The sequence below is a fragment of the Alexandromys fortis genome, unplaced genomic scaffold (assembly GCF_014885135.2).
Source record: "Alexandromys fortis isolate MF-2015 unplaced genomic scaffold, M_Fortis_MF-2015_v1.1 scaffold_50, whole genome shotgun sequence".
NCBI classification, from domain to species: domain Eukaryota; kingdom Metazoa; phylum Chordata; class Mammalia; order Rodentia; family Cricetidae; genus Alexandromys; species Alexandromys fortis.
Genome location: NW_026067932.1, coordinates 431,418 through 454,325, shown reverse-complemented (window position 1 = coordinate 454,325; position 22,908 = coordinate 431,418). Strand labels below are relative to the sequence as shown.

The 22,908-nt window shown below is 44.1% G+C and overlaps 1 protein-coding gene across 1 annotated transcript; it reads right to left on the bottom strand.

Moving 5' to 3' along the window:
- Window positions 1-6,446: 6,446 nt before the first annotated feature.
- Window positions 6,447-22,908, bottom strand: Trip13 (thyroid hormone receptor interactor 13). The gene is made up of 13 exons (XM_050145687.1): window positions 22,666-22,908; window positions 21,244-21,409; window positions 20,263-20,392; window positions 19,258-19,313; window positions 18,159-18,249; window positions 16,503-16,575; window positions 14,017-14,080; window positions 13,326-13,412; window positions 13,029-13,135; window positions 11,972-12,125; window positions 9,870-9,982; window positions 8,250-8,319; window positions 6,447-7,220 (listed from the first exon to the last, which is right to left on the bottom strand). The coding sequence occupies exons 1-13, from the start codon at window positions 22,755-22,757 to the stop codon at window positions 7,125-7,127; spliced, it is 1,299 nt and encodes a 432-aa protein (XP_050001644.1). The 5' UTR covers window positions 22,758-22,908; the 3' UTR covers window positions 6,447-7,124.

Here is a 22,908-nt window from a genome sequence, read left to right as displayed (position 1 = left end):
AGTTTACCCACCCATCAACAGGTGAATAAAGAAAACATGGTACATATAAACAACCGAGTTTTATGTAGCCATTAAGAAAAAGAAAACACGACATTTACAGGAAAATCGATATAACTAGAAACCATTATGTTAAAGGAAAAAGCCAATTAAAAAAATGAATGCTGCATGTTTTTTCTCTCATATACAGAACCTAAATAAGATATATGTACATATATGCATGTATTCATATATGTTTGTAGGTTACAGAATTAAAAGAAGAGGAAGAAGAGATTTTAAAGAAGATAAATAGAGAGGATAATGGATTCCATGTAAACAGAAATAGAAGGGGGACTAATTGGAAGAAGGGAGAACCAACTGGAGAGGGGAGGGGAAGGAAGTAGATTAGTAGGTAAGGAGAATAGTAGAGAACAAAGTGAAATAAAGCATATGTAATAAAATACTATGATGAAATACAATACTTACTACGCTGACTCCCCAAAAGGTTTCCATCCTTAATTCTTACAACAGAAAAAAGCCTGAGTAGGGGATAAGCTACACAATAGTGACAGTATCAATCACAAGTGATAACGCCAGTGACACAGGACAGCTGAAGTAACCAAGAAAGGTTTCCACCATTGCTAACTCAGGTGGCCAACAAAGTTTTATTGTAAACTGTGTGTGGTGGCTTGAATGAGAATGGCCCCCAGAAGCTCATGTATTTGAATGCTTGAGGGGAAGTGTTGGGAAGGATTACAAGGATTAGGAGGTATGACCTTGTTAGGGTAGGTGTGGCCTTGTTGGAGGAAGCGCATCACTGGGGGTGGGATTTGAGGTCTCAAGAGCCCACGCTAGACCAGGTGCTGCTCTTGCTCTATGGATTAGCACCTGCCCGTTTGCCACCATGCTCCCTGCCATGATAATAATGGACTAAGCCTCTGAAACCGTAAGCAAGCCTCCAACTAAATGTTTTCTTTTATAAGAGTTGCCTTGGTCATGGTGTCTCTTCACAGCAACAGAACAACAGAGTGACTAAGAAGTTGTCTGGATCAACTGGGGAACCTACATAGGACCGAACTAGGCCCTCTGAATGAGAGTGACTCATTCAGTTGTGTGGCTTGGGCAGTTTGTGGGATCACTGGCTGTGGGACCAGTATTTATCCCTAGTGCATGAACTGGCTTTTTGAAGCCCCTTCCCTGTGGGGAGATACCTTGCTTAGTCGAGATACAGGGTGAAGAGCCTTGGTCCTGCCTCAATGTGATGTGACAGACTTTGTTGACTCCCCATGGGAGGCCTCACCCCCTCTCAGTAGGTGGGGGTGTGGTGGAGAGAAGGTGGGGGGAGCAGGAGGAGGGCAGGGAAGGGGAACTGGGATTTAGTGCAGCGCATCCGGCCCATCTGCACCACCATACAGTTCGTGAACCGGGCAAGGGGCTGGAGACTGAAACACACAAAGACACACAGACGGAGACATGGTCACCCTTGAAACAGGAATGCCCCAAGAATGCCCCCTTTATTGTGTACCAGAGCAGCTTATATAGAGATCCTTAACTGATAGCCATGCCCCAGCCAAACGCACCAGAAACCACTCTCCTGCCATCAGGAACTTCTGAGGGTCTCATGCTCAGAGCAGCTGCAAGCTGTCTCAGAGCAGAGGAAACCAAGTTGTTTACCAGAAATTCAGGATCTGGGGATTCACAGCTCCCAACAGATTAGTATGTAAAATAAAAAAGATCATCTTAAAGAAATTTTTAAAAAGTTGGATAAGATTACAAAAATTCTTCCGTCATGAGGATGGCTGAAAAGAAGTTTTAGTTGAAAAACAAATTCGGTGAGGGAAGAAAGGGTTCCAGCCATAAGCAATAATTTGGGTGTTTGAAGAAAGATTTTTAGTTATTAGTGGTGATGACATGATGTTTTCTGTTATAGTTATGACTCAAGTGATAAAGAATAACTTTCCAGAGAAAATGTTAACTCCATCAATCAAACAGAAGTCCTAAGAGTTCAGATTAGAGAGAAAGGTTTTGTCATGAAGGCCGTCCATGTGATGTACCAGGTTGGCAGTCTGACCAGTGATTACTTAGCTGATCTCTAAATGTGAATTCCAAGTTTTTCTATTTTGCCTAATAAAAAAGTTCTCGGTATCTGCTTCCACCAGTTGCTGGTTGAAGGTTCTATGATGACAATTGAGGTAGTCATCACTCTGATTACAGAAGGCCAACTTAGGCATCCTCTCCACTGTTGCTTTGAGTCTTAGCTGGGGTTCCTTATGGATTCCTGGGAATTTCCCTAGTGCTGCTTCTCAATCAAGACATCTTTCTTTTCTCTCCCTGTCCTTCCCCATCCCAAGCATCCCATTCCCTCATGTTCTCCTACCTCCCCTCCCCTTCCAGCCTTTTCCTAATTTTCTCAGGAGGTCTTGTCTGTTTCCCCTTCCCAGGGGAGTTTATGTATGTCTCTCTTAGGGTTCTCCTTGTTACCTAGTGTCTCTGATATCATTATCCCAGAGATCTTATAGGCTGGTTATCCTTTGCTTTACATCCAATATCCACTTATAAGTAAGTACATACCATGTTTGTCTATCTGGGTCTGAGTTACCTCACTTAGGATAGTTTTTTCTAGTTCCATCCATTGCATGTAAATTTTAAGATGTCTTCTTTTTTCCCTCTGAGCAGTATTCCATTGTGTAAATGTACCACATTTTCTTTATCCACTCTTCAGTTGATGGGCAGGTATCTAAGTTGTTTCCAGGTTCTGGCTATTACAAAAAAATGCTGCTATGAAAACAATTGAGCAAAAGTCCTTGTGGTTATGGGTCTGCATCCTTTGGGTATATGCTCAAGAGTGGTATTGCTGGGTCCTGAGGTAGACTGACTCCCAATTTTCTGAGAAAACACCATACTGATTTCCAAAGTGGTTGTACAAGTTTGCACTCCCACCAGCAATGGATGAGTGTTCCCCTTACTCCACATCCTCTCCAGCATAAGCTATGATTGGTGGTTTTGATCTTAGCCATTCTGACTGGTATCTCAGATGTCATTTTGATTTGCATTTCCCTGATGGCTAAGGATGTTGAGCAATTCCTTAAGCATCTTTCGGCCATTTGCAATTCTTTTGAGAATTCTGTTTAGATCTGTACCACATTTTTTTGGTTGGATTATTTGGTAATTTGATGTCTAGTTTCTTGAGTTCTTTATATATTTTGGAGACCAGTCCTCTGTTTGGTGTGGGGTGAGTGAAGATCTTTTCCCATTCAGTATGCTGCCATTTTGTCTTAGTGACTGTGTCCTTTGCCTTACAGAAGCTTCTCAATTTTAGGAGGTTCTATTTATTAATTGTTGCTCTCACTGTCTGTGCTACTGATGTTATATTTGAGATCTACAGTGAAGCACTGGGCCAAGCTACCTGAGATCAGCCTGAGAGAGGGAGGAACAATAATTACTATGAACAAAGGGGTGAAGGCCATGATGGTGATAGCCACAGAAACAGCTGACCCGAGCTAGTGAGAGCTCACTGACTCTGGAATGACAGAGGGCGAACCTGCATAGGACCAATTTAGGCCCAGAGACTGTGAAGGACAGTTGTGAGGCATGGACAGTCTATGAAGCCACTGGCAGTGGGACAAGGATTTATCCCTAATGCTTGAACTGGCATCTAGGAACACACTGCCTTTGGAGGGATACCTTGCTCAGGCTACATATAGGGGGAGAAGGCATTGGTCTTTCCACAAAGTGAAGCGTCAGACTTTGTTGACTCCCCATAGGAAGGCTTACTCTTTCTAAAGTGTGGATGGGGAGGAGGGGTAGAGGAGAAACGGGGGAAGTGGGAGGAGGGGAGAGAGTGGGAACGGGGATAGCTATGTAAAAGAAAAAGAAGTTATCTGGCCAAAAATGGTAACTCAGATAAGAGAAAAATGGTTTTCAGATACAAAAATTCAGATAATAAAGATTTCCAATCATAAAAGAAAATTTATACAGTAGAATAATTAAGTTTTCAAGCCTAAGTTAATGATAACTCAGGTGACACTCAAAAACAAAGCCCTGTCACAATTAGTAAGTCGGGTGATAGAGAAAAAAGGATTCCAGTAATAAATTATGATCTGGTGACAAATGTTAATTGCACTTACACTGTTTCCCTAAGTCAGGAGACTCCTGGGGCCACTCGGCTGTTCATCCCATTAGGACACGGCTATTGATAAGCAGGGGGTTCCACAAACGTTTCCAGATCTACCTGCCCTTCTCTACTGACTGGTACAGGCTCCTCACGGGCAGTTTCTTTTCCAGTTTCAATGGGTCACCAGATTCTGTGTGATGTGGGGTATTCACTGCCCGTGGAACCTTCAAAGGCCAGGCTCACTGTATGAGGAAAACTGTGGGCAGTCACCTTCCACAGGCCCCTGATAGGTCAGGCTTCTAGCTGTCAAGTCCACACCAGCTCCATCACATTGCTATTCCACCTCAGGAAGCCTGAACTTGAAAGATAATGCCTGTCCAGCAATGCCGGAGTATGTCCACAACAGCCTGCAAAGAGATCAAGCTTTGCTGAGTGAGATCCAGGTAGCTGGAAGGTCCCCTCAGCCTAGATTACCTGCTGTTCTATAGCTATTTCTTCCAAATTTTCTACTGGAGAGAAGGAAGGAAGGAAACTCACAAGCAGGATGCTCAGGCAACCTACAAGAATCCCATCTCCACCACTGAGTTTATATAAGCAGCAAACAATTGCTAGTGGAGGAGACTCTCTGGTGGAGCTTCCTGAAAGTTGTTCAAAAAACTCCAGTGGTAAGTTTTCATAAATTGCCAGCCACTATGCAGTGGGGTTTATGGTGATGCAGCTGTCCAAGCCACCATTCTTCTGTAGTTAACCCTCCCAAAACACTGACTTCCAAAGTTGTATTTGGAAGAAATAATTTCTTTGGTCTGTCATCATGCATGTTCCTATCTCCCAGGAAAAGTCATACAACACATACTGATGACTATACATACCCTGGCACTGAACGCCGAGGGCCAGGAGGAGGAAAAGGCTACAGCTGATGGCTGGGCTCAGAAAAACTCCAGATAATGCTCACCACCTGTCCTGACTTGCAGGATATTGCCCTCTGCTGGTCTCAGAAAGAACTGCCAGATTGAAATCGTCAGACCATCTCTCCCAATCCACGGCCCTGTCCTTGGCTTTTCTATACAGGTAGCCTTCAGCCCATACTCTCCCATCCTAACCTCTCTACTCCTCAGTTCCCAGACCCCATCTTTTTACCTGGACACTTAGATGCTGGATATCTTAGTAGGAAGATGGTCCTTGACCACCCTACCTCCCAATCCTAGGATATGGAATAACCCATCCTCACCCTGTCCTGACCTTGCACCTTCAGACCCCCATTCATTATTTCAGTTGTGGGAACCTGTCCACAGGGTTAGGACACATCATAAGGGCTGGCTAGAGTGGAAAATGGAGGTGCTATGTGTACACTCTTAGAGACAGGCATGAAAATAAACTACTCAGAAGGTGGACGTGGTGGCATATGCCTTCAATCACAGCACTCAGGAAGCAGATCTCTGTTAGAGACCAGCCTAGGCTACATTCTGAGTTCCAGGACAGCCAAACCTACATAGTGAGACCCTGTCTCAAAAACCCAAAACCTAGAAATAAAAGTCTAGGGAAGCCCTGCTTTGGTTTATCCTTGTGAAAAGTTGTGAATATATATTCATGAGAATGACTTATGTTTTCTAATTCTCTGTGTTTTTTATAATTGAGATCATGCTGTTTTCTTTTGAACTGACAATTTTCTTTTTCAAGAATTTGTGCAGAGTTCTTGTTAACCTTTTTTTTTTTCTTTCCAGTTTGTTAGAGGTAACTTCTAAGGAAAGAGAATGGTTTAGAAGCTTCTTCTGCAAGTCCATGAACGAGAACAGTCAGAACAACAAAGGACAAATTTATTCCACAAAGAGGAAGAACACTGGGAATCACGAAACAGTAGATCAGCTGGGAACCCTGGAAAGCACAGACCAATAGAAAGGATGCACAGGGAGAAGCAGGAAGTGGCACACTACTCCAGCCACTGCTCTATCCCCAGCTTCCCAGGGGAGCCCCAGGAATTAAAGAGCAGGCCCCGTTTTCCAAGTCTGTATCAGATCAGGAGGTAAAGTTGAGTTGACAGGCATAGCCATGGCCCGTGGTATCTCAGTACTCCTCCTCCTAACCCTACTGGCAGGGTGGGTGTGCTCCCGCCAATGACACAACTATACTGTGTGGTCCTTGAAACACAGCAGACTTAAAGCTGTATGAACACACCAGTCATTATTAGTAACATTCACAGCATATGAAGCAGATAGTATAAAATTGAGAGCAGTCTGAAGACAAGTTTAATATTTAAAAACTTTCTATGACAAAGGCAGCACTCCCTTTAAAAGTGACTTCATGTACAAGCATCAATGCCAAACTACTTTTAGCAGAAGATGAAGTAAAACATGATATCTGAGGTGCAACACTTAATGACTTATTTTATATTTGGCAACATGAATTTACACTTGAAATATGAGTAACATTATTGGAGAAACAAAACACAGCAGAAATTTCCACACACTGCCTGCTTCCTTTGACCATACATAGCACACACTGCTCCTGTGAACATGACATCTGAGCACTGTCAAGGAAGGCCTTACCTGCAATCCTCTTCTCAATTTCCGTATCATGGGAACATGCCGTTCTCACCCATTACATAGCATCTTGCGTTAACCAAAGCAGGCTCAGGCCAGAAAGTACCTGCTCCTTTCTAGTTTGGGCAAGGGTCTTCAATGCTGTCTTTTACTTAGCTTCTTTCTTGTTCTAGGAGAGCTGTTTTGATCTCTCTCCATTTTAAACAAATTAAACGTCTTCTGTTCTGACAGGCTAAAGTCAGGATGGCATCAATATTTAGATAGGTCTTTAAAACAGAATTTGAACTATCTTTTAAAAACAGTGAAAAAGACAGGCAGTTTACCTTTAAATATGATTGTAAAACAACACAAAACAGTCCTTCTTTGGACAAAGTTTGCCCACCCGTCTGTCTGGCTTGCAGACCTACATGGTTTAGTGTAATTTCTGATCACACTATGAGGTAGGTGGTGTCACCTACTAGTTGTCCACTGGAAGCCACAGATATGGCTGTCTGGGATCAAACATAAGCAGAAAGCTTCTTTTTCTCCTCAAACTGCTTGTCCACTGCCAGAGACAGGGCCTGAAGGAAACCCTCAATGGTGACGCTAGGAGCCTGGAAAGACACATGACCATGATGAGTGGACTTGGGCCTTAGCAGGCTACCTGGCAGCTATCATCTACAGATTTGCGGAGTTAGGAAGACGCTCAGCTCTACGTGGGCTAAACAAGCCACAATCTCTCAGGCCCACAGCAAGTCCCACAGATGTGGTTTGTAGAAGATGATGTATCTTGCTGTTTCCTACTGGTTAGAAAAGGCTACCAGAGTAGACAAGTAAGACCAGCAATCATCACCTGCTAAGAAAGAAAATCTGTTGGGGATAGAACGTGGGGCCTCAAGGCCTGCCATTTCAGAGCCTTTCCCAAAGAGCTCGGCCACTGTCCTGGAGAATGATGATGCAGCTCAGCGCCAAGCACTCACACCAGCATAGCAGTTGTCACCGGCCAGGGAGAATGCCAGATAATGGATTTAAGAGAACTGGGTGGCTGATGGGATTGTGTTGGAAGCCTGGCCCTGGGCAGGTAAGGGAACGACTCCAGGTCACCATTGGTTGTAAACAGAACCCAGGCTCATGGGGCACAGATACTGAAGAATATGAGGTGGGCTCTAAACACAAGTTTCTAATGTGCCACAGTACTCGTGTGCCTGTGTATTGCACACACAAGTGTGTGTACGTATGAGCAGACACCTGGGAGAGCCATTTCTTCCCAAGTACCCACTGCCTATGACTGACAGAGCCTAAAATCACCCGGGAGACAGGCCTCTGGGCATGTCTTTAGAGAATTATCTCGGTTATCTCAACTGTGGGCAGCAGGCCCTGGTTGGGGTCCACTATATCAATGGGAAAGGAAACCCTGCAACACCATTTATTCATTCTCTGCTCCTTGATTGTGGACCAGCAAGTTCAAGTTCTTGCTGGTCTGACTTTCACACCATGATGCTAGAACTCTCCTTAAATTGCTTTTTAAAGAGCATTTTACCATACCACAGCTGGAAAAGAAACTAAGATGATACCCCAGAATTCTGTGAACAGTGTGGGAGAGGAACCCGGGTATCCAATACACTGGGCCAAGAGAAGCTTACCTGGATGTAGAGTGCATGAGCCAGGAAAGGGAGTTTTCTCAGGACCCGGCCACTGAGGCCCTCACTCTTTCTGCATTTAAAAAAAAAATAAAAAATTCATGGATGTCAACTTCATACATAAATGTGCACAATTCAGAGAAAATCATTCTCTTTAAGGTGCTCTGGAGTTCAAATGCTGGCCAAGGCAACCCAAAAGCACAAGACTCTGTGTGATCCTGGGTACAGCCGTGGCCTCAAAGATTGCTGTCCTCTGTCCTCCCCAAGTGTTGTAGAATATTATTTTAAGGTGTGTTACTTTTGTTTATGCTGTGGAACATTTAATGATGTAAAGGTGTGTTACTTTTGTTTATGCTGTGGAACATTTACTTAACGATATAAAGATGTGTGACTTTTGTTTATGCTGCATTTGTTTAACTCTGTGAAGCTGTGATTCTTTTGCCTGTCTAAAACACTTGATGGTCTAATAAAGAGCTGAACAGCCAATAGCAAGGCAGTAGAAAGGATAGGTGGGGCTGGCAGGCAGAGAGAATAAATAGGAGAAGAAATCTGAGGGAGAGGGAGCAAGAACAAGGAGGGGAGGCCGCTAGGGATAAGACACACAACCAGACACAGAGTAAGAGTTAAAGCAAGGTATACAGAAGAAAAGGTAAACGTCCAGAGGCTAAAAAGGTCGACGGGTTATTAAGTTAAGAAACGCTGGCTAGAAACAAGCCAAGCTAAGGCTGGGCATTTCTAAGAAAGAAAAAGCCTCTTGGTATTTATTTGGGAGCTGGGTAGAGATCCGCCCCCCCCAAAAGACCAAAGGCCAAAAGAGTAGACAAACAGCACCACCCAACATCATCTGTCTTAAGTTCCTGCTCCAAGTGAGGCTCTAGGACCAAGTGCCTAGAGGGGAACCTGGAAGCCTCAGGTGTCGAGTAAGTAACACTGTATTACTCATGTTAACCAGGCCATTGTGTCTTATGTTTTTACATTAAGTATATTCTCCTCATAGATTTAAGTTTCGTCTCTAGCAACACTGTATTCCTCATGTTAACTTTCCACATATTTCATGGTTTCTGAATAAAATCTAAACAGGCCAGAAAGGGAGGTTCACAGCATGGTCCCTCTGCCTCTCCAGTGCCACCACACTGGTCTGTAGGAAATACTCCATTAAGATGGCTGCCAACACATTGCCCAGTAGCCTCCTGATGTTCTGCAATTATATATATCCTGTCCTTTGAGGCTCTATGCCAGACTCCCTTGCCCTTTATCCTACCTTAATCACCAAAGTTATTTTCCTTCTCACTTTCTTTCTATGAGTTGCAGGCTTCTGCTGCCCCTGCCAGCTATTCACGACTACTTTTTGTTTTGTTTTTTTTGTTTTGTTTTTTGTTTTTCAAAACAGGATTTTGCTGTTGCTTTGGAGCCTGTCCTGGAACTAGTTCTTGTAGACCAGGCTGGCCTCGAACTCACAGAGATCCGCCTGCCTCTGCCTCCCGAGTGGCCTACTTTTGCAGTGCCTTGATAGCTCACTGACAGAGTCTTCTCTGACTTCCAAAGGAAATCATAATACCTGGTTACCTCAGCAAACCTCAGCAAACGATTTTTCTTAAGTTAAAAAATGACATCAGTTTGTACCTTGAAATTTCACTCAAAAGGAGGCTCAGCTTTGACACATTATTTTCAATGAAGCCAATCATTTCCAGCTCTCGGAGGGTGAGCAGCTGCTGCCGAGGATATATGATCTGACACTGGGGAACAAGGCAGAGCGGTTATGACACAATCCACACAAGACAAGGTGCAGGCACCATGAGAAAAAGGGCCAGCACTGCCAGAATGAGCAGAAGCTTTTATGATTTATGTAAGTCCAATATAATCACCATGATACACTAGAATACAGCTCTGCACACTTTAATATTCATCCCCACATACATACCTATATTTCTTCAAAGAGCAGTATATAAATCATAAGGCATAGCTCAGAAACCAGTAGCAAGCCAGATGCTGAATTGTTAACCAAGATATTTCCTGGCTACATGTCAGCGCTTGGGGGAATGGGTAGGGGACAGTGATGCGTGGTACTGACCTCTGCCTTAGTTCCAGAAATATGTGTCAAACAAACAGGAGCAGAACTGAAATGCAGAGCCAGGACCACGGCTGTCTTTAACAGAACAGTCTCAGTTTGCTCATCAGTTATGACTAGTAGAGTGACAGACAAGGCAGTGGGTTCCTGAAACTCTCCCTCAAGGAGCTGCGCTGAGTGGGCAGGGTGGCACTGACTAATTCCACAAAACCCTTTTCTGTGTAATTTGGAGGCTTGTGAGGAAACAAGTTTCTCTTTGATATCCTTACTTCTCTGCACAAGTGATTCTTTCAGGTTCCCACAGTCAGTGAATTTATATGGGCAGGCACACATCACAAGAGCCCATTGCAAGCTCCTGACAGAGTGAGACTCAATTACACACTATTTCTTTCAGGACCAGCCAAAGTTTCATTACAGTGTCTGAATCTCTTGTTCTTTCTTACATATGCATGTGTATGTGGTGTGTGTGTCTAGAGACTGATATCTTTCACAATAGCTCACCATCTCTCACTTGAACCCAGAGCTCAAAAATTTGACTACTTAGCTATTCAGCTTGCTCCAGAGATCCTGTCTCCACTTCCTGACTCCTTACAGGTGGGTTTGACACATTCAAGTGGGTGCTGGGAATCTGAACTCAACCATCCCCTGATGGTTTTCACAAAATAACCAAATAAACTGGTCTCAGCTCCCCTATTATGAGGGCTAAAAGACACATCAAAAGCACCTTTGACTGCTAACACATCCAGCATATTCACTGGACCTGCCTCATGCTAAGCTCTTTGGCAGTAAAGCAGCTCACAGAGGCCCCCCACCCTTCTTCCAGCTACTGAAGCTAGACAGGATGTCAATGCCAGAACAATGCTGACCTGAACGCCCTTACTGAACTCCTGGCTGAGCTGGCTCCCTATTCCTGCCCAAAAGTGACCATACCATCCTTGGTGAAGAGAGCATCATAAAATAGAGGCAGTTGCTGCAGGATGTGAGGACAATGCCACTCTGTTGACTAGGGCCAAGGATTCACCACAGCATTATTATAAATCTCTGTATACTGGCTTGCTCGGTTACTGCCCAATTCCCCACAGTCCATACTCAAAAGTATGTTCTTGCAGCAGGAGTTGTCAGATGCGGTTTGAGAACCAAACTTTCAGTCAGTCATAGCGTTGTGAACTATAACCTTCAGTCACATGATACTCTGAAAACTTTGGCCTTCAGTCAGTATAACCTGTGAAGCAGGACTTCCATTGTCCTTTGTATAGGCTAAGAGACTGGCCACTTCCATAGTTCATGGCAGGCTCAGAACCAGAATGTGCCCAATAGTCTGCCTACAACCCTCTCACTAACCTACACACTGGTATCTTACATACCGAAGTGTTAATCATATTGTACCAAAAAACCAGAAACATTATAAGAGTATGGTATAATGACATAGGCATATAAAAGTACTATAAAAAAACACTCATTATTTTATAGGCTAATTCAAAATTTATTTTTACTTTTACAGGAAATAAAGATAAAAAATATTGAGTCAGCAGGCAAAATTTAGATGCACTATAACTATAATTTTCAATGTGATAAAATGCCTTATTGGAACTAGTGTACAATAAGCTATGCTAACTAACTACCGACATGTACAAATCTAGTGAAAATAAATAGATACCTTCATCAGTTCTTCTAAACAAGAGAGGTAGATTTTGAAGATGGCTGCTCTAGAAGGGGGGCCGATGTATTGCTTGATGTCAGCTCTGTCCACAAAAGCCACATCAATCTTCTCAGTGATGTTGGAAGTGGTCAGAATTACCACATTGGAATGCCTGTTGTGGTAAACAGGCAAAAATCAGGCACAGAACTTTAAAGGCCCAGTTCTGGTCCACCTTATTTGACAGGCACGTAGGTAAGAGGATCAATAGGTCTGTGAGTAGAAGAGCCTATCCAGTTTTGTTTTGGTGGCTGTGCTTCATGTCAGAGTAACCTTCTAATACAACTTTCATATCCCGAGAGCCCTGATCTCCTGCTTGCAGCAGGTCTATGCCCAGATACTCCCCAAGGCATTTGCCTCTACAAAGCTGTGGTATACTCTATTGGATTTGTTGTCTTACCTACTTCAGCTCTGGGAACTGAACATATTTTGTGCAACATCCCTGACTTCCTACTAAGGGGAACTTGAGGCAATGAAGACTATCAGCCTTGAGCATAACGAAGGCAAAAGGGACACCATGGGGAGCTGTCCTTCTGACCCCACATCACCTTTTAACTAATGGGAAGGGATGACTGCCTCTCCTTGCAGTGGGGGAAGAAATCACATAATGGGGCACTCCAAGCAGGCAGATGAGGAAGATCATACGTATTATGAGGGATCCTAAGCAGGCAAGTGTGAAGCCCCATAATAGGGACCATGGGAGGAGAGTAGAGAGTCTGTCAGTATGGCAGAGATACTGGGTAGAGGGGAAGAGAGCTGACCATTTTAACACAGGACCTAGGTAGAAATGGTCTGAGACTTAGACAGGAACTTGGCATACAGGACTGAAAGTGATACTGGAAGAGAGGGTAGTGAGGGTTTCAGGCAGAGGGAACCTTCCTTGGAGACTTAGGGAGACACTAGCAGCAGAAGCCAAGGTGAGGGAAATGACTGCCCGAGAGCAAGACCTAAAGCTCTTTGATCCTCATATCTCTCTATCTCTACACATGTGCACTCTCACTATTTACCCCACGGTTACCTTTTAATCTGGTCAATTTGCGTCAAGACAGCATTGACTACACGGATAGCATCTGATGGCTCTGCGCCTGCCCTGCAAGCATTTCGAGCAGCTGTGAGACTCTCCACCTGCAGGGACAAAGCAACATGTCAGTGAAGAGTAACTGGCACTTGGCTATGGACTGTGTCAACAGAATAAAAACAGTGAATGTGTCTATGTGTGCTCCTGCATGGGGCATCAGGAAAAGATTCACAGAGAGAGCTTGCAACATAGCTGACCAAGTGAGAGGGATCAAAGATTGGCTATCTGAGTGCCTACCTCATCAATCAGCACAAACACCAGAGCTTCCTTATCATCAATCAAGTCCTGAATCTTCTGGAACATCCTAGTTACCAACTTGCCACTCTAAAAACAAAGCATTCATATTAGTGGAGCCAATTTGTAGTAAACTGTTACAGGAGCACAAAAGCACCATTGTCATGACGGCCCCCAGCAAACTCACAGCACCAGACAAGATCTAGAGATGGCTTTAGAGGTCAGCACAAATGCTGCTGCTCCCTAGGCTATGGAGACCCGAGACCACATCTGTTATTGTTCAGGGTGACGCAGTAAAAGTGACCCCACTAATGATCACCTGTGTGAGCTTACTCCCTGGGAACAAGACCAACCACTGATGGCAACACTGAAACCGACGAGGGAAAGTCGCAGGCACATTGTTTACAGTTGCCTGTATCACCCACCACAAGGGCATACAGGCTTTCAGGGTTGAGAACACCCACAACGTTGTACTGGTACCCTCAGTTCAGATCCAGAGTGCATGACTGTGAAGCCTGCCTTCAAATCTTCTAGCGCGGGACTCCATTCCTATCATAGTCAGGTACCTTGTTGACTTTCTCATTTCACCTACTTCTTTCCAAAAGCTTCTGTGTTTGGTATGTTTGGTCAAGACAGAAGACATTGTTTTCCACTGTGGTTGACAATATCAATAATTAAAACATTTGATACTTACTTCTGAAAACCACTTAGAAAATAGGCTGTGGCTGTTTATTTCAATCAACTGGCCATACCGGTACCTGGTGAGAAAAAGTAGGAAAACTAAAATTAATACACTGCCTTTGATACAACCTCCCTCCATTGCCCACATTCCGAAACTAAACCCCCACTCTTAAGAGATGCAGTTCCATATAATTAATAATTGTAGAAAACCTATCAGGATGCAATTAGTAAGTTCAGGTGACAGTAAAACAAGCCTCGTGGAGTCAGGGGAGAGGAGGAATCTCTCTCTCTCTCTGTCTCTCTCTGTCTCTCTGTCTCTGTCTCTCTCTCCCGCCCCCCCTTTGGAAACAGGGTCTATATAGCTTGGGCTGTTCTAGAACTCTCTATGTAGGCCAGGCTTCCCAGTACTCCGCATAGCTCACCCATGTAACAGGTCCACAGAAGAATTCCTTGCTTTTAAAAAGTACCACTAGCATTCCATTTTTAAAACTATAGTACTAATTACTTTTGCATCTTACAAAGTGTAGAGAAGGTGTTAATGACAAATGACACAGTAAAGAGACTGGGGTGAATATTAAATAACATTAATTATAAAACACTGTATTTAACAGATGAGGAGGAACAAATAATTGTAAACACACACCCCTTTTTAACTCATAAGATAAATACAAATTTCCACATTTTTCTCATAGGAAAGGTTAGATTTCTCATAGGAATATTTTGCTTGTTACAAGCAGTTGAAAAGGCTACCAGAACCAAGACAGAAATTTAAAAGGAATATGTAAATATCTAGATACTTTAACCACAATATTTAGTATTTAGGCGAAAACACTTGAGATGCTGAATTAGGTTTCTTTTCATCATTGTGGTCCAATACTTGACAAAAGACAAGTTAAGAGAGGAGGGCATTACTTTTGCTCACAGTTCAGAGGAATACAACCCATCATGATAAGGAAGGCATGATGCAGAGTGGGTTAGAACAGCATCAACCAGGAGCAGGGAGGCAGAATGCTACCAGCCAGCTGGTTTTCTTTTTTTATTCAGATTAGGACACTAGTCTTAGCATGGTGTCACCCACATTTAGGGTAGGATTTCCTTTCTTTGTTAAACTTCTCCTGAAACTCCCTCAAAGACAGACTGACAGCTGTGTCCTTTAAACCATTTCAAATCCACTCAGACTGACAACAGAGACTAAACACACATGCCAGGAAGGAGGAACATATGACCCATAACTAGACAAAAAGTCAGTCAACAGATAGGCAAGATCATCAAAAAAGCCATAGTAATCTGGTTCAGGACTTTAACAAAAACACCTGTAGGAAAGAAGAGAAAAAAGAACCAAAAAGAATCTTCACAGGAAGAAAAGAAACTATGAAAAATAACTACATTGAGTGTAAAAGCAGTTTAGATACTACAAAAAAAAAAAAAAAATTCATGGGCGCTCGTGCGCTGTCTCTTTGCCGAGGCAAACAGGTCTCTGCTTCTCTTCCTCTCCCCTCTCTCTCCTCTCTCTTCCTCTTTCTCTGTCTCTCCCTTCCCTTTTAAAAAAACTCCACACTCAAAAAAAAAAAAAAAACCATCCACGGGCTTAAGGGTGCAGCAATAGAAACTGTTTAAAATTAAGTGCAGGGGGCTGGAGAGATGGCTCAGTGGTTAAGAGCATTGCCTGCTCTTGCAAGGGTCCTGAGTTCGATTCCCGGCAACCACATGGTGGCTCACAACCATCTGTAATGGAGTTTGGTGCCCTCTTCTGGCCTGCAGACATACACACAGACAGAATATTGTATCCATAATGAATAAATAAATAAATATTTAAAAAAAAAATAAAATTAAGTGCAGATACTTTTTAAAAGATGAAAAAGAGGAGCTTGAGAGATGACTTAGAAGTTAAGAAGACTGTCTGTTCTTCCAAAGACTTGGGTCTGACCCCCCAAGTACCCACATGGCTGCTCACAACCATTGAAACTCCAGCTGCATGGGATCTTATGCCCTCTTTTGGCCTCTCTGGGCACCAGGCACACAGGCACAGATATGCATGCAGGCAAAATACCCATATACACAGCAAAATAAAACATTTTTTAAAAATAAAAAGCTGAAAAAAAAAAGGGCAAAGTATATGGGTTGTCTTTGGAACAACACCTATGAGTCTAACATGCTGAAGAGATTCCCAAGTCATGAGTAATCACCACACTGTCTTCAAACGTGAGGAGAGCCAAGACCCCAAACAGACAGAACTTGAGAAAGAACAGGGAAGTCCACAGGAAAATCAAAGTTCTTTTCCTAAAAGAACTAAACTTGCTTAGTATCCAGACCCACTGCCATGAGCAGAAACACTTCTCTTGAAATCCGTATACACTAGGACAGTGCCACGCTACCTCAGGGGACGTCACAAGACTGAATCAACCCTGAGATCATGAGTGTAGAGAAATGAACTGCCTACACCTACGAGAGGAACCCATGAATAACTGTTGCTCTCCTCTCTGCTGTCACCAAAGTTACCTGCTTGACAGTCGGATGGTCAGTTTCTGTGCTAATGCCTTACAAAGGGACGTTTTTCCAGTTCCTGGAGGACCTGCAATAATAGCCAAGGCAATAAATTCAAGCCAGTGATGTAATATACGTTTAAACATAGTTAAGCGCTATTGCTGTTATTACTACAAGTGTTAATTGTTAAGTTTAAAAGCTCTAGGATCTCACTATGTAGCCCTGACTGGACATCACTAACATGGATGGACTTTCCTATTTCTAATCGCCCAGCTGACATTGCTTTCTGGCTCCTAACTTCTCTTGGCACACTGAATACACACCACTTCTGTCTATATCTTAGTGACACAAGCCCTTGTCTCCACACTTCCTCTAGGAAGTCCACACTTATCAAAGATTAAATACACGTTTCTCAGTAAATGGAGATAGAAGAGTGCCATCTCATCAAAACCATTACTGTAGTGGCGCCTTTCACTGCAGATAACCCAAAGGGGGCCTGCATTCCACATCAGATCAGAGAAGCAATACCAGTTTAGATCTGAAATGTCACTTTGATCCATTTGTTAAAAGTCTGGTCCCCAGTGGTGCTCTGGGTGATTGCAGAAAACAAGAGGAGATAAAGGAAGGTTTACATCATTGGGGGTATGCATGTGAAGGGCACTGAAGGACTTTGGTCTTCTCTTTTTCATCCTTGGCTATGATATGACTGTTCTCCCATATGCTCCCCCCATACGATTCATCACAGGCCCCAAAACAGCACAGTCAATAGATCATGGACGGAACCTCTAAAACTGTGAACCAAAATACATCTTTTCCCCTTCTTTGAGACAAGGTCTCAATATATAGCCCTGAGTGGCCTCAAACTCAGAGATCTGCCTGCTTCTTTTGCCTCCTAAAGACCGAGATTAAAGGTCTACTCTACCATATCCAGCTTTTTGTTTTAAAGATTTATTTTTACTTTCTGTGTAGAGTGTTTTGTTTTTATTTGAATGTGAATGCACAATATGCGTGTAGTGCCCTCAGAGGTCAGAAGAGGATATCAGATCCCCAGGAATTAGAGTTACAGATGGCTGTGAATTACCATGTGGGTGATGGGACCTGAATCCTAGCCCTCTGCAAGAGCAACACGTTCTCTCAACTACTGAGGCATCTCTCTAGCCCCTTAAATGACACTTTTTAAAAGTCTTGGGCATAAACTGGCAATTTTCCTAAGTTCCTCCTTTGCTATAATGTGGGTGCTGTATTGACTTCGCTTCATCTCTATGCAGTGATGACAGAAGTGTGGGTGGAGTACAAATCAACAATATTTCCTTCTAAAAAGCACCCGACAGAATTTCTCTTTAAAACATGGCTTCTGTAGTTCACACTCACAAAGTGAAGCAGAAACTATCACACAGAAAAAAATGGAGACTTGTTCTATCCTAAGCAATTATGTTCATTTGGGAAAAACAGGCAATCATTTTATATAAAAATGGTTAGAAGGAAGCAGTCAATTTGACCCTAAGAAAAAGTCAGCTAACAAATTTGCGAGACTTTAGGGAACTGTTTCAGGGTCAAAGATATGGATTACCCAAGAACAGCTCTGACTCTTTCAGAAAATAGAGAGTTAAAACATTGTACAAATCAACTTCAGGTCATCCATTTTGTCACATGAAGAAGTGTCCACCTCACCGTGCAGCAGCACCACCCGGTTCCAGGTGATAAGGTTGCTGTCCACGTTCTTGTCTGAGAACAGTAAGGTGGTCATCACATAATCAAGGAGCTAACACGGAAAAGCAGAAAGACAGATAAGACACCTGCAAGGCAAAGGTACCCAAAAGCATGCTTCAAAGGCCTGCTTCTAAACACCAAAGGGGCAAGGCTAGCATGGCTAACCCTGAAAGGACTGTTACCTCCTAACACTCAGAGACCATCTCGCATCATTTGCTGACCTTCTAGAAGGCATCTTTAAAAGGTAAGTATTGGTTGGTATCATTCTAAGAGGAGAGACAAAGTCAACACTTTTACTCAGAATGACAACATCCAATAAGATGCCCAAGGTACCTATCAGATAAAAAACTCCCTCCTTGAAGACAGCACAGCAGGTAATAGGGTATGCATACAGCACATGTGTCAGAAGCCCGAGAAGGTGCCTTCACCAGTGACAGTTTTCTAGTTTGTAACCAAAAGGACCCACAAGAAAAATGTAATTCAAAATAAATCTCATTTTCTCCCAATCTCTGACCATCTCCTACCTAAGGATCAGTCTATGCTAGGGAACCTCTGACAGATTGTCATTCAGGATGTGGGCCACCTGAGTGGAGGGACACGGAGAGGCTTGTAGTGATATTTCGTTTGTGTTTTAACAAATAAAGCTTGCTTGAAGAACAGAGTACAGAGCTAAGCTACTAGAGGACAGGCAGCAGTGGCATATACCTTTAATCCCAGGATTTGGGGAAAAGATGGGATCTCAGTTAGTTCAAGGCCACCCAGGGCTACAAGAAATTGATCCAGTTTAAAAGAGAAAGAGAGCTCACACAAAGGTGATCCCAGCACTAGGGAGGTGGAGCCAGGAGTGGTAAGGCGGGAGGAGACAGGAGCTCAGTGCAGCCTGAGCAGTGGCAGAAGTCTCTAGTGGCTGGCCGCCCTACTTCTCTGAACCTTCAGCTTTTACTCCCCTCCCCCAACAGCTAAGTCCGAGTTTTTATTATTAAGGCCAATTATAATTTGTGCTACAGAGGCCGGAGAGCAAAGCAGTAAGTATATTTTGAGAAAAAGTACAGCAACTTACATGTGATTTGACCTCCACATCATACACGAGGCTGTCCCAAAGCCCATGAAATTCAGCTGTAAGGGAGAGTAAGACAAAAACCCCAATTTTAGGAAGACCTTGAGTCCAATGCTTTTCCAATGAAGATCAAGATGGATACAACAAGTGCTGGGATTAAGGGCGTGAGCCACCATGAATTGAATGCTGCAATTTATATTTCCTCTTAGACTTGCCCTTTAAACTATGTATTATTTAAAGTGTTTTAGACAAACAAACAAACAAAAAAAAAACACGAGCTCCCCCTACATGGCAGAAACCTAAAACTTTGGTGACTGAATTAATCCCTAGACACCACTTGTTGGAACCAGTAGCACAGTCCCCAGAGAAGCAAGGACTGTCATAGGAAGTCAGGGCTGACCAGCTGGGCAGGGACATCCTTAGTCAGACACAATCTGAGGACCTTGTCTAAAGGAACAACAAACAGTCTAGGCTCAGAAATGTGTTCCTTCCTTTGCAATCACCACCAGCCAAATCTGTAGTATTCCCTAAAGGCCCACACGCTAAGGCTTGATCACGATTTTTCTGTGAGGTAGTGGAGCTTTAAAAGATAGGGAGGGCGCAGAAGGAGGATAGTGGGACACAGGTCTCTTGCTCTCTCTCCTGCATCTGGCCATGAACAGAATAGGATTCCTCTACCACCCTCTCCTCCCCCAAACCATGCTCTGCCTTGCAAAAGGCACAGAGCAACGAAGCCACTCCTCCATGAACTGAAACTATGACCCCAAACAAACTCTTCTCCTTATGCAAATTGTCTCAAACATTTATTACAGTGATGGAGAGCTAACATAGTTTTACCTTTTCATACATCTCATAAGGCATAAAGCATCCTAAAATCTTACAAAACCAAAGAACCAAATCTTCTCACTAAGTAACTTGGCTAAGAGACCCAGGTGCGTCCTAAGCTTCTGACTCGGGCCTTCGTTGGCTGCCCCCCTCCGTCACTGCCCACCCGTCAGGACCCTGTACCTGCAGGCAGAACCCAGTTACTTGCTGCAATTATATTTTCTGTCTCTTCATCCAAATTTTCACTGGTGGGACCGTCTTCATTCAACTGGAAGACGTGGAGTGCGATGGTGCATGCGCTCAAATCAATGGGCTGTTGATGAGGTACAAAGAAACAACGCAACTCAGAACACCTCCTTCTCTACTGCCATGCTCTATGCTGAAGTCCAAAGTAAAGACAAAGGCTACCGCTGTTAAAAACCAGTTCTCAGGTAAGAGGAAGTCTAGCATTTCATTTCTGATCTAGGACTGGCTCTTAAGGTGTTTATCCATTTCTCCCCTTTGAACTCTTGACCCCCATTCCCCCCATCAAATCCCCTGAAACAGGGTTTCACAATGTAGGGCTATCTGTCTGGAAAGCCTTATAGATCCGGCTGAACTCACTGAGTGCTGAGATTAAAGGCTTTTAGACCTAGGCCTCATTTTTCAAAATCAATTTTCTATTATCTATTTATATATTAATTTTCTTTCTATAATACTAAAGGCTGAACTCAGGACCTTGTGCCAACTAGGCAAGAGCTTTACCACCAGCTTCATCCCAGCCCTCAAGATCAGTTCTTTATAAGCAAGAGTCATATAATGCTCATTGAGATGGAGAGCTTCCATAAGGCAGGCCCATCTCACTTCTGTAACTTCCACACAATCTACCGTGCCAACACACTCCTGAGCACACCACGACACCTGCTCATGGGCACAGAGAGGATTCAGGTATTCAGGCACAGTCCGATACTCTGTAGCTCTCAGATTCCTATTCTGTCTGTTCCTGGCTCTGTGCAAGCATTCTGACACATGGTATCCTTTCTAGCACCTAGTTCCAGGACACACAGCTAAGGCTTATCTAGCCATCAAAACCAACAGATTAAGAGCCTGCTATCAATGTCAATATTAGCTATTTGTGAGAATTACCTCATTTTCCCTAAGAGTTCAGTAACCAGGAGAATTTACCTGAGAGTCTTTGGCCTTTAATTCTGTGTCAACAATAGAAACAGACTGGACATTTCTGGTCAGAAAAGGTTCATCAAATTCAGTCCACGTGTAATCTCCAAACACAATACTATGCCTGTTGAGCAGTTTTTGAACACTTAGCTTTATGTCTTCTTTTTTTGCAGTACTAGAAAAATAAATACAGACATACATAAAATATCTTAGTTAAAAAAAAAAAAAAACAGCCGGGCGGTGGTGGCGCACACCTTTAATCCCAGCACTTGGGAGGCAGAGGCAGGCGGATCTCTGTGAGTTCGAGACCAGCCTCGTCTACAAGAGCTAGTTCCAGGACAGGCTCCAAAGCTACAGAGAAACCCTGTCTCGAAAAACCAAAAAAAAAAAAAAAAAAAAAAAAAAAAACCCTAAAGTATGGCCAGGAGCAGTGATGGCATGCCTGAAATCACAGCATGCAGGAGGCTGAGACAGGAGAACTTGTTTTAAATTTCGAAAAACAACCACACATACACAAAAATCTGCAGACTTCACACAAGTCACTATCCAAGATCAGGCTTGGGAGTGGACTTGTCTAGGGATCAACTATAGGGACCAGGGCCTGCAGTCACACCACCGACCACTCTCAGCACCATTAGAAAAAGAGGTGGCACTAGTTCTTGACATGCTACTATGAAGATTAATCAATATTCAGTGTTTGGGACAAGCCTGAAATACAAGGGGCACTCAATCCATGTTAGCAGCCACTGTTAAGGAAGGGATGAAAGACCACAGCTGTAGGGTCTAACTTCGAGTATGTACATTTTTTTTTTCCGAGACAGGATTTCTCTGTAGCTGTGGAGCTTGTCCTAGAACGAGCTCTTGTAGAGCAGGCTGGCCTGGAACTCACAGAGATCCGCCTGCCTCTGCCTCCAAGCGCTGGCATTAAAGGCGTGCACCACCACCGCCCAGCACGAGTTTGTACATCTTTGTAACAGGAAATCTACCACCAGATACAGGTTTAGTCAACTAAACACTTATTCTCCTCTTTGCTCCACTTACACTCCACTTTCCTGCACCCCTGACGTCTGGAGATCACCACCGCCCCCATCATCATCATTGTTAGACTGTGCTCCACTTGAGAGCGGTGAGGCCCTGCCAGATGAGGGATGGTGGGGTCTTGAGGGGATAGCGGTGAGTGAAACTCAGAGCAGTGTGTGGTGGGATGGAACCTCTTACAGGGCAAAGCGGGGTCATGCCATTTGGGGGTGCTATGCGGTGTGGGGGGTTAAAGCCAGGCTGCTCGTGTTATGTGAAGTGGGGCCGTGTTGAGGGCGTGCGACGCCGCGGGATGGGATCCTGAGAGGTGGGGTAGGGTAGTGCCGTCCTGAGGCACGCGTGGTGGGGCCCGGCTAGGACGTGCCCCGAGTGGTCGGCCTCCGCATAGCTCACCTACTGCGACGCTGCAGGATCTCCACGTGAACCGCGGGCGGCTCGACGACACAGGGAAGCGCTTGCTTCAGGTCGCCCACCGCCTCGTCCATGGCGCCGCCGCCGAGAGCCGAGGGAACGCGGCCCGAGTGACGCCCTGCGGAGCAGCCCCCTCAGCCGTGGGACTGTGCACCTTGGTTGAGCCCGGGTCTGAGCCACTTCCGTCGCCCGCGCCGCCCCGCCCCACCGCGCTTCGAATCTGCC

Bases quoted from the DNA above. Each gene is read 5' to 3' on its own strand.
- Trip13 (XM_050145687.1), bottom strand. From the start codon at position 22,757: ATGGACGAGGCGGTGGGCGACCTGAAGCAAGCGCTTCCCTGTGTCGTC. The intron at 8,320-9,869 runs GTACAAACTGAT...TTTTAAATGCAG, and splicing joins CTTTTGAGTGAAATTTCAAG to AAAGAGTGAGGGCCTCAGTG. The intron at 7,221-8,249 runs GTAAGCTTCTCT...GTGTCTTTCCAG, and splicing joins CTCATGCACTCTACATCCAG to GCTCCTAGCGTCACCATTGA.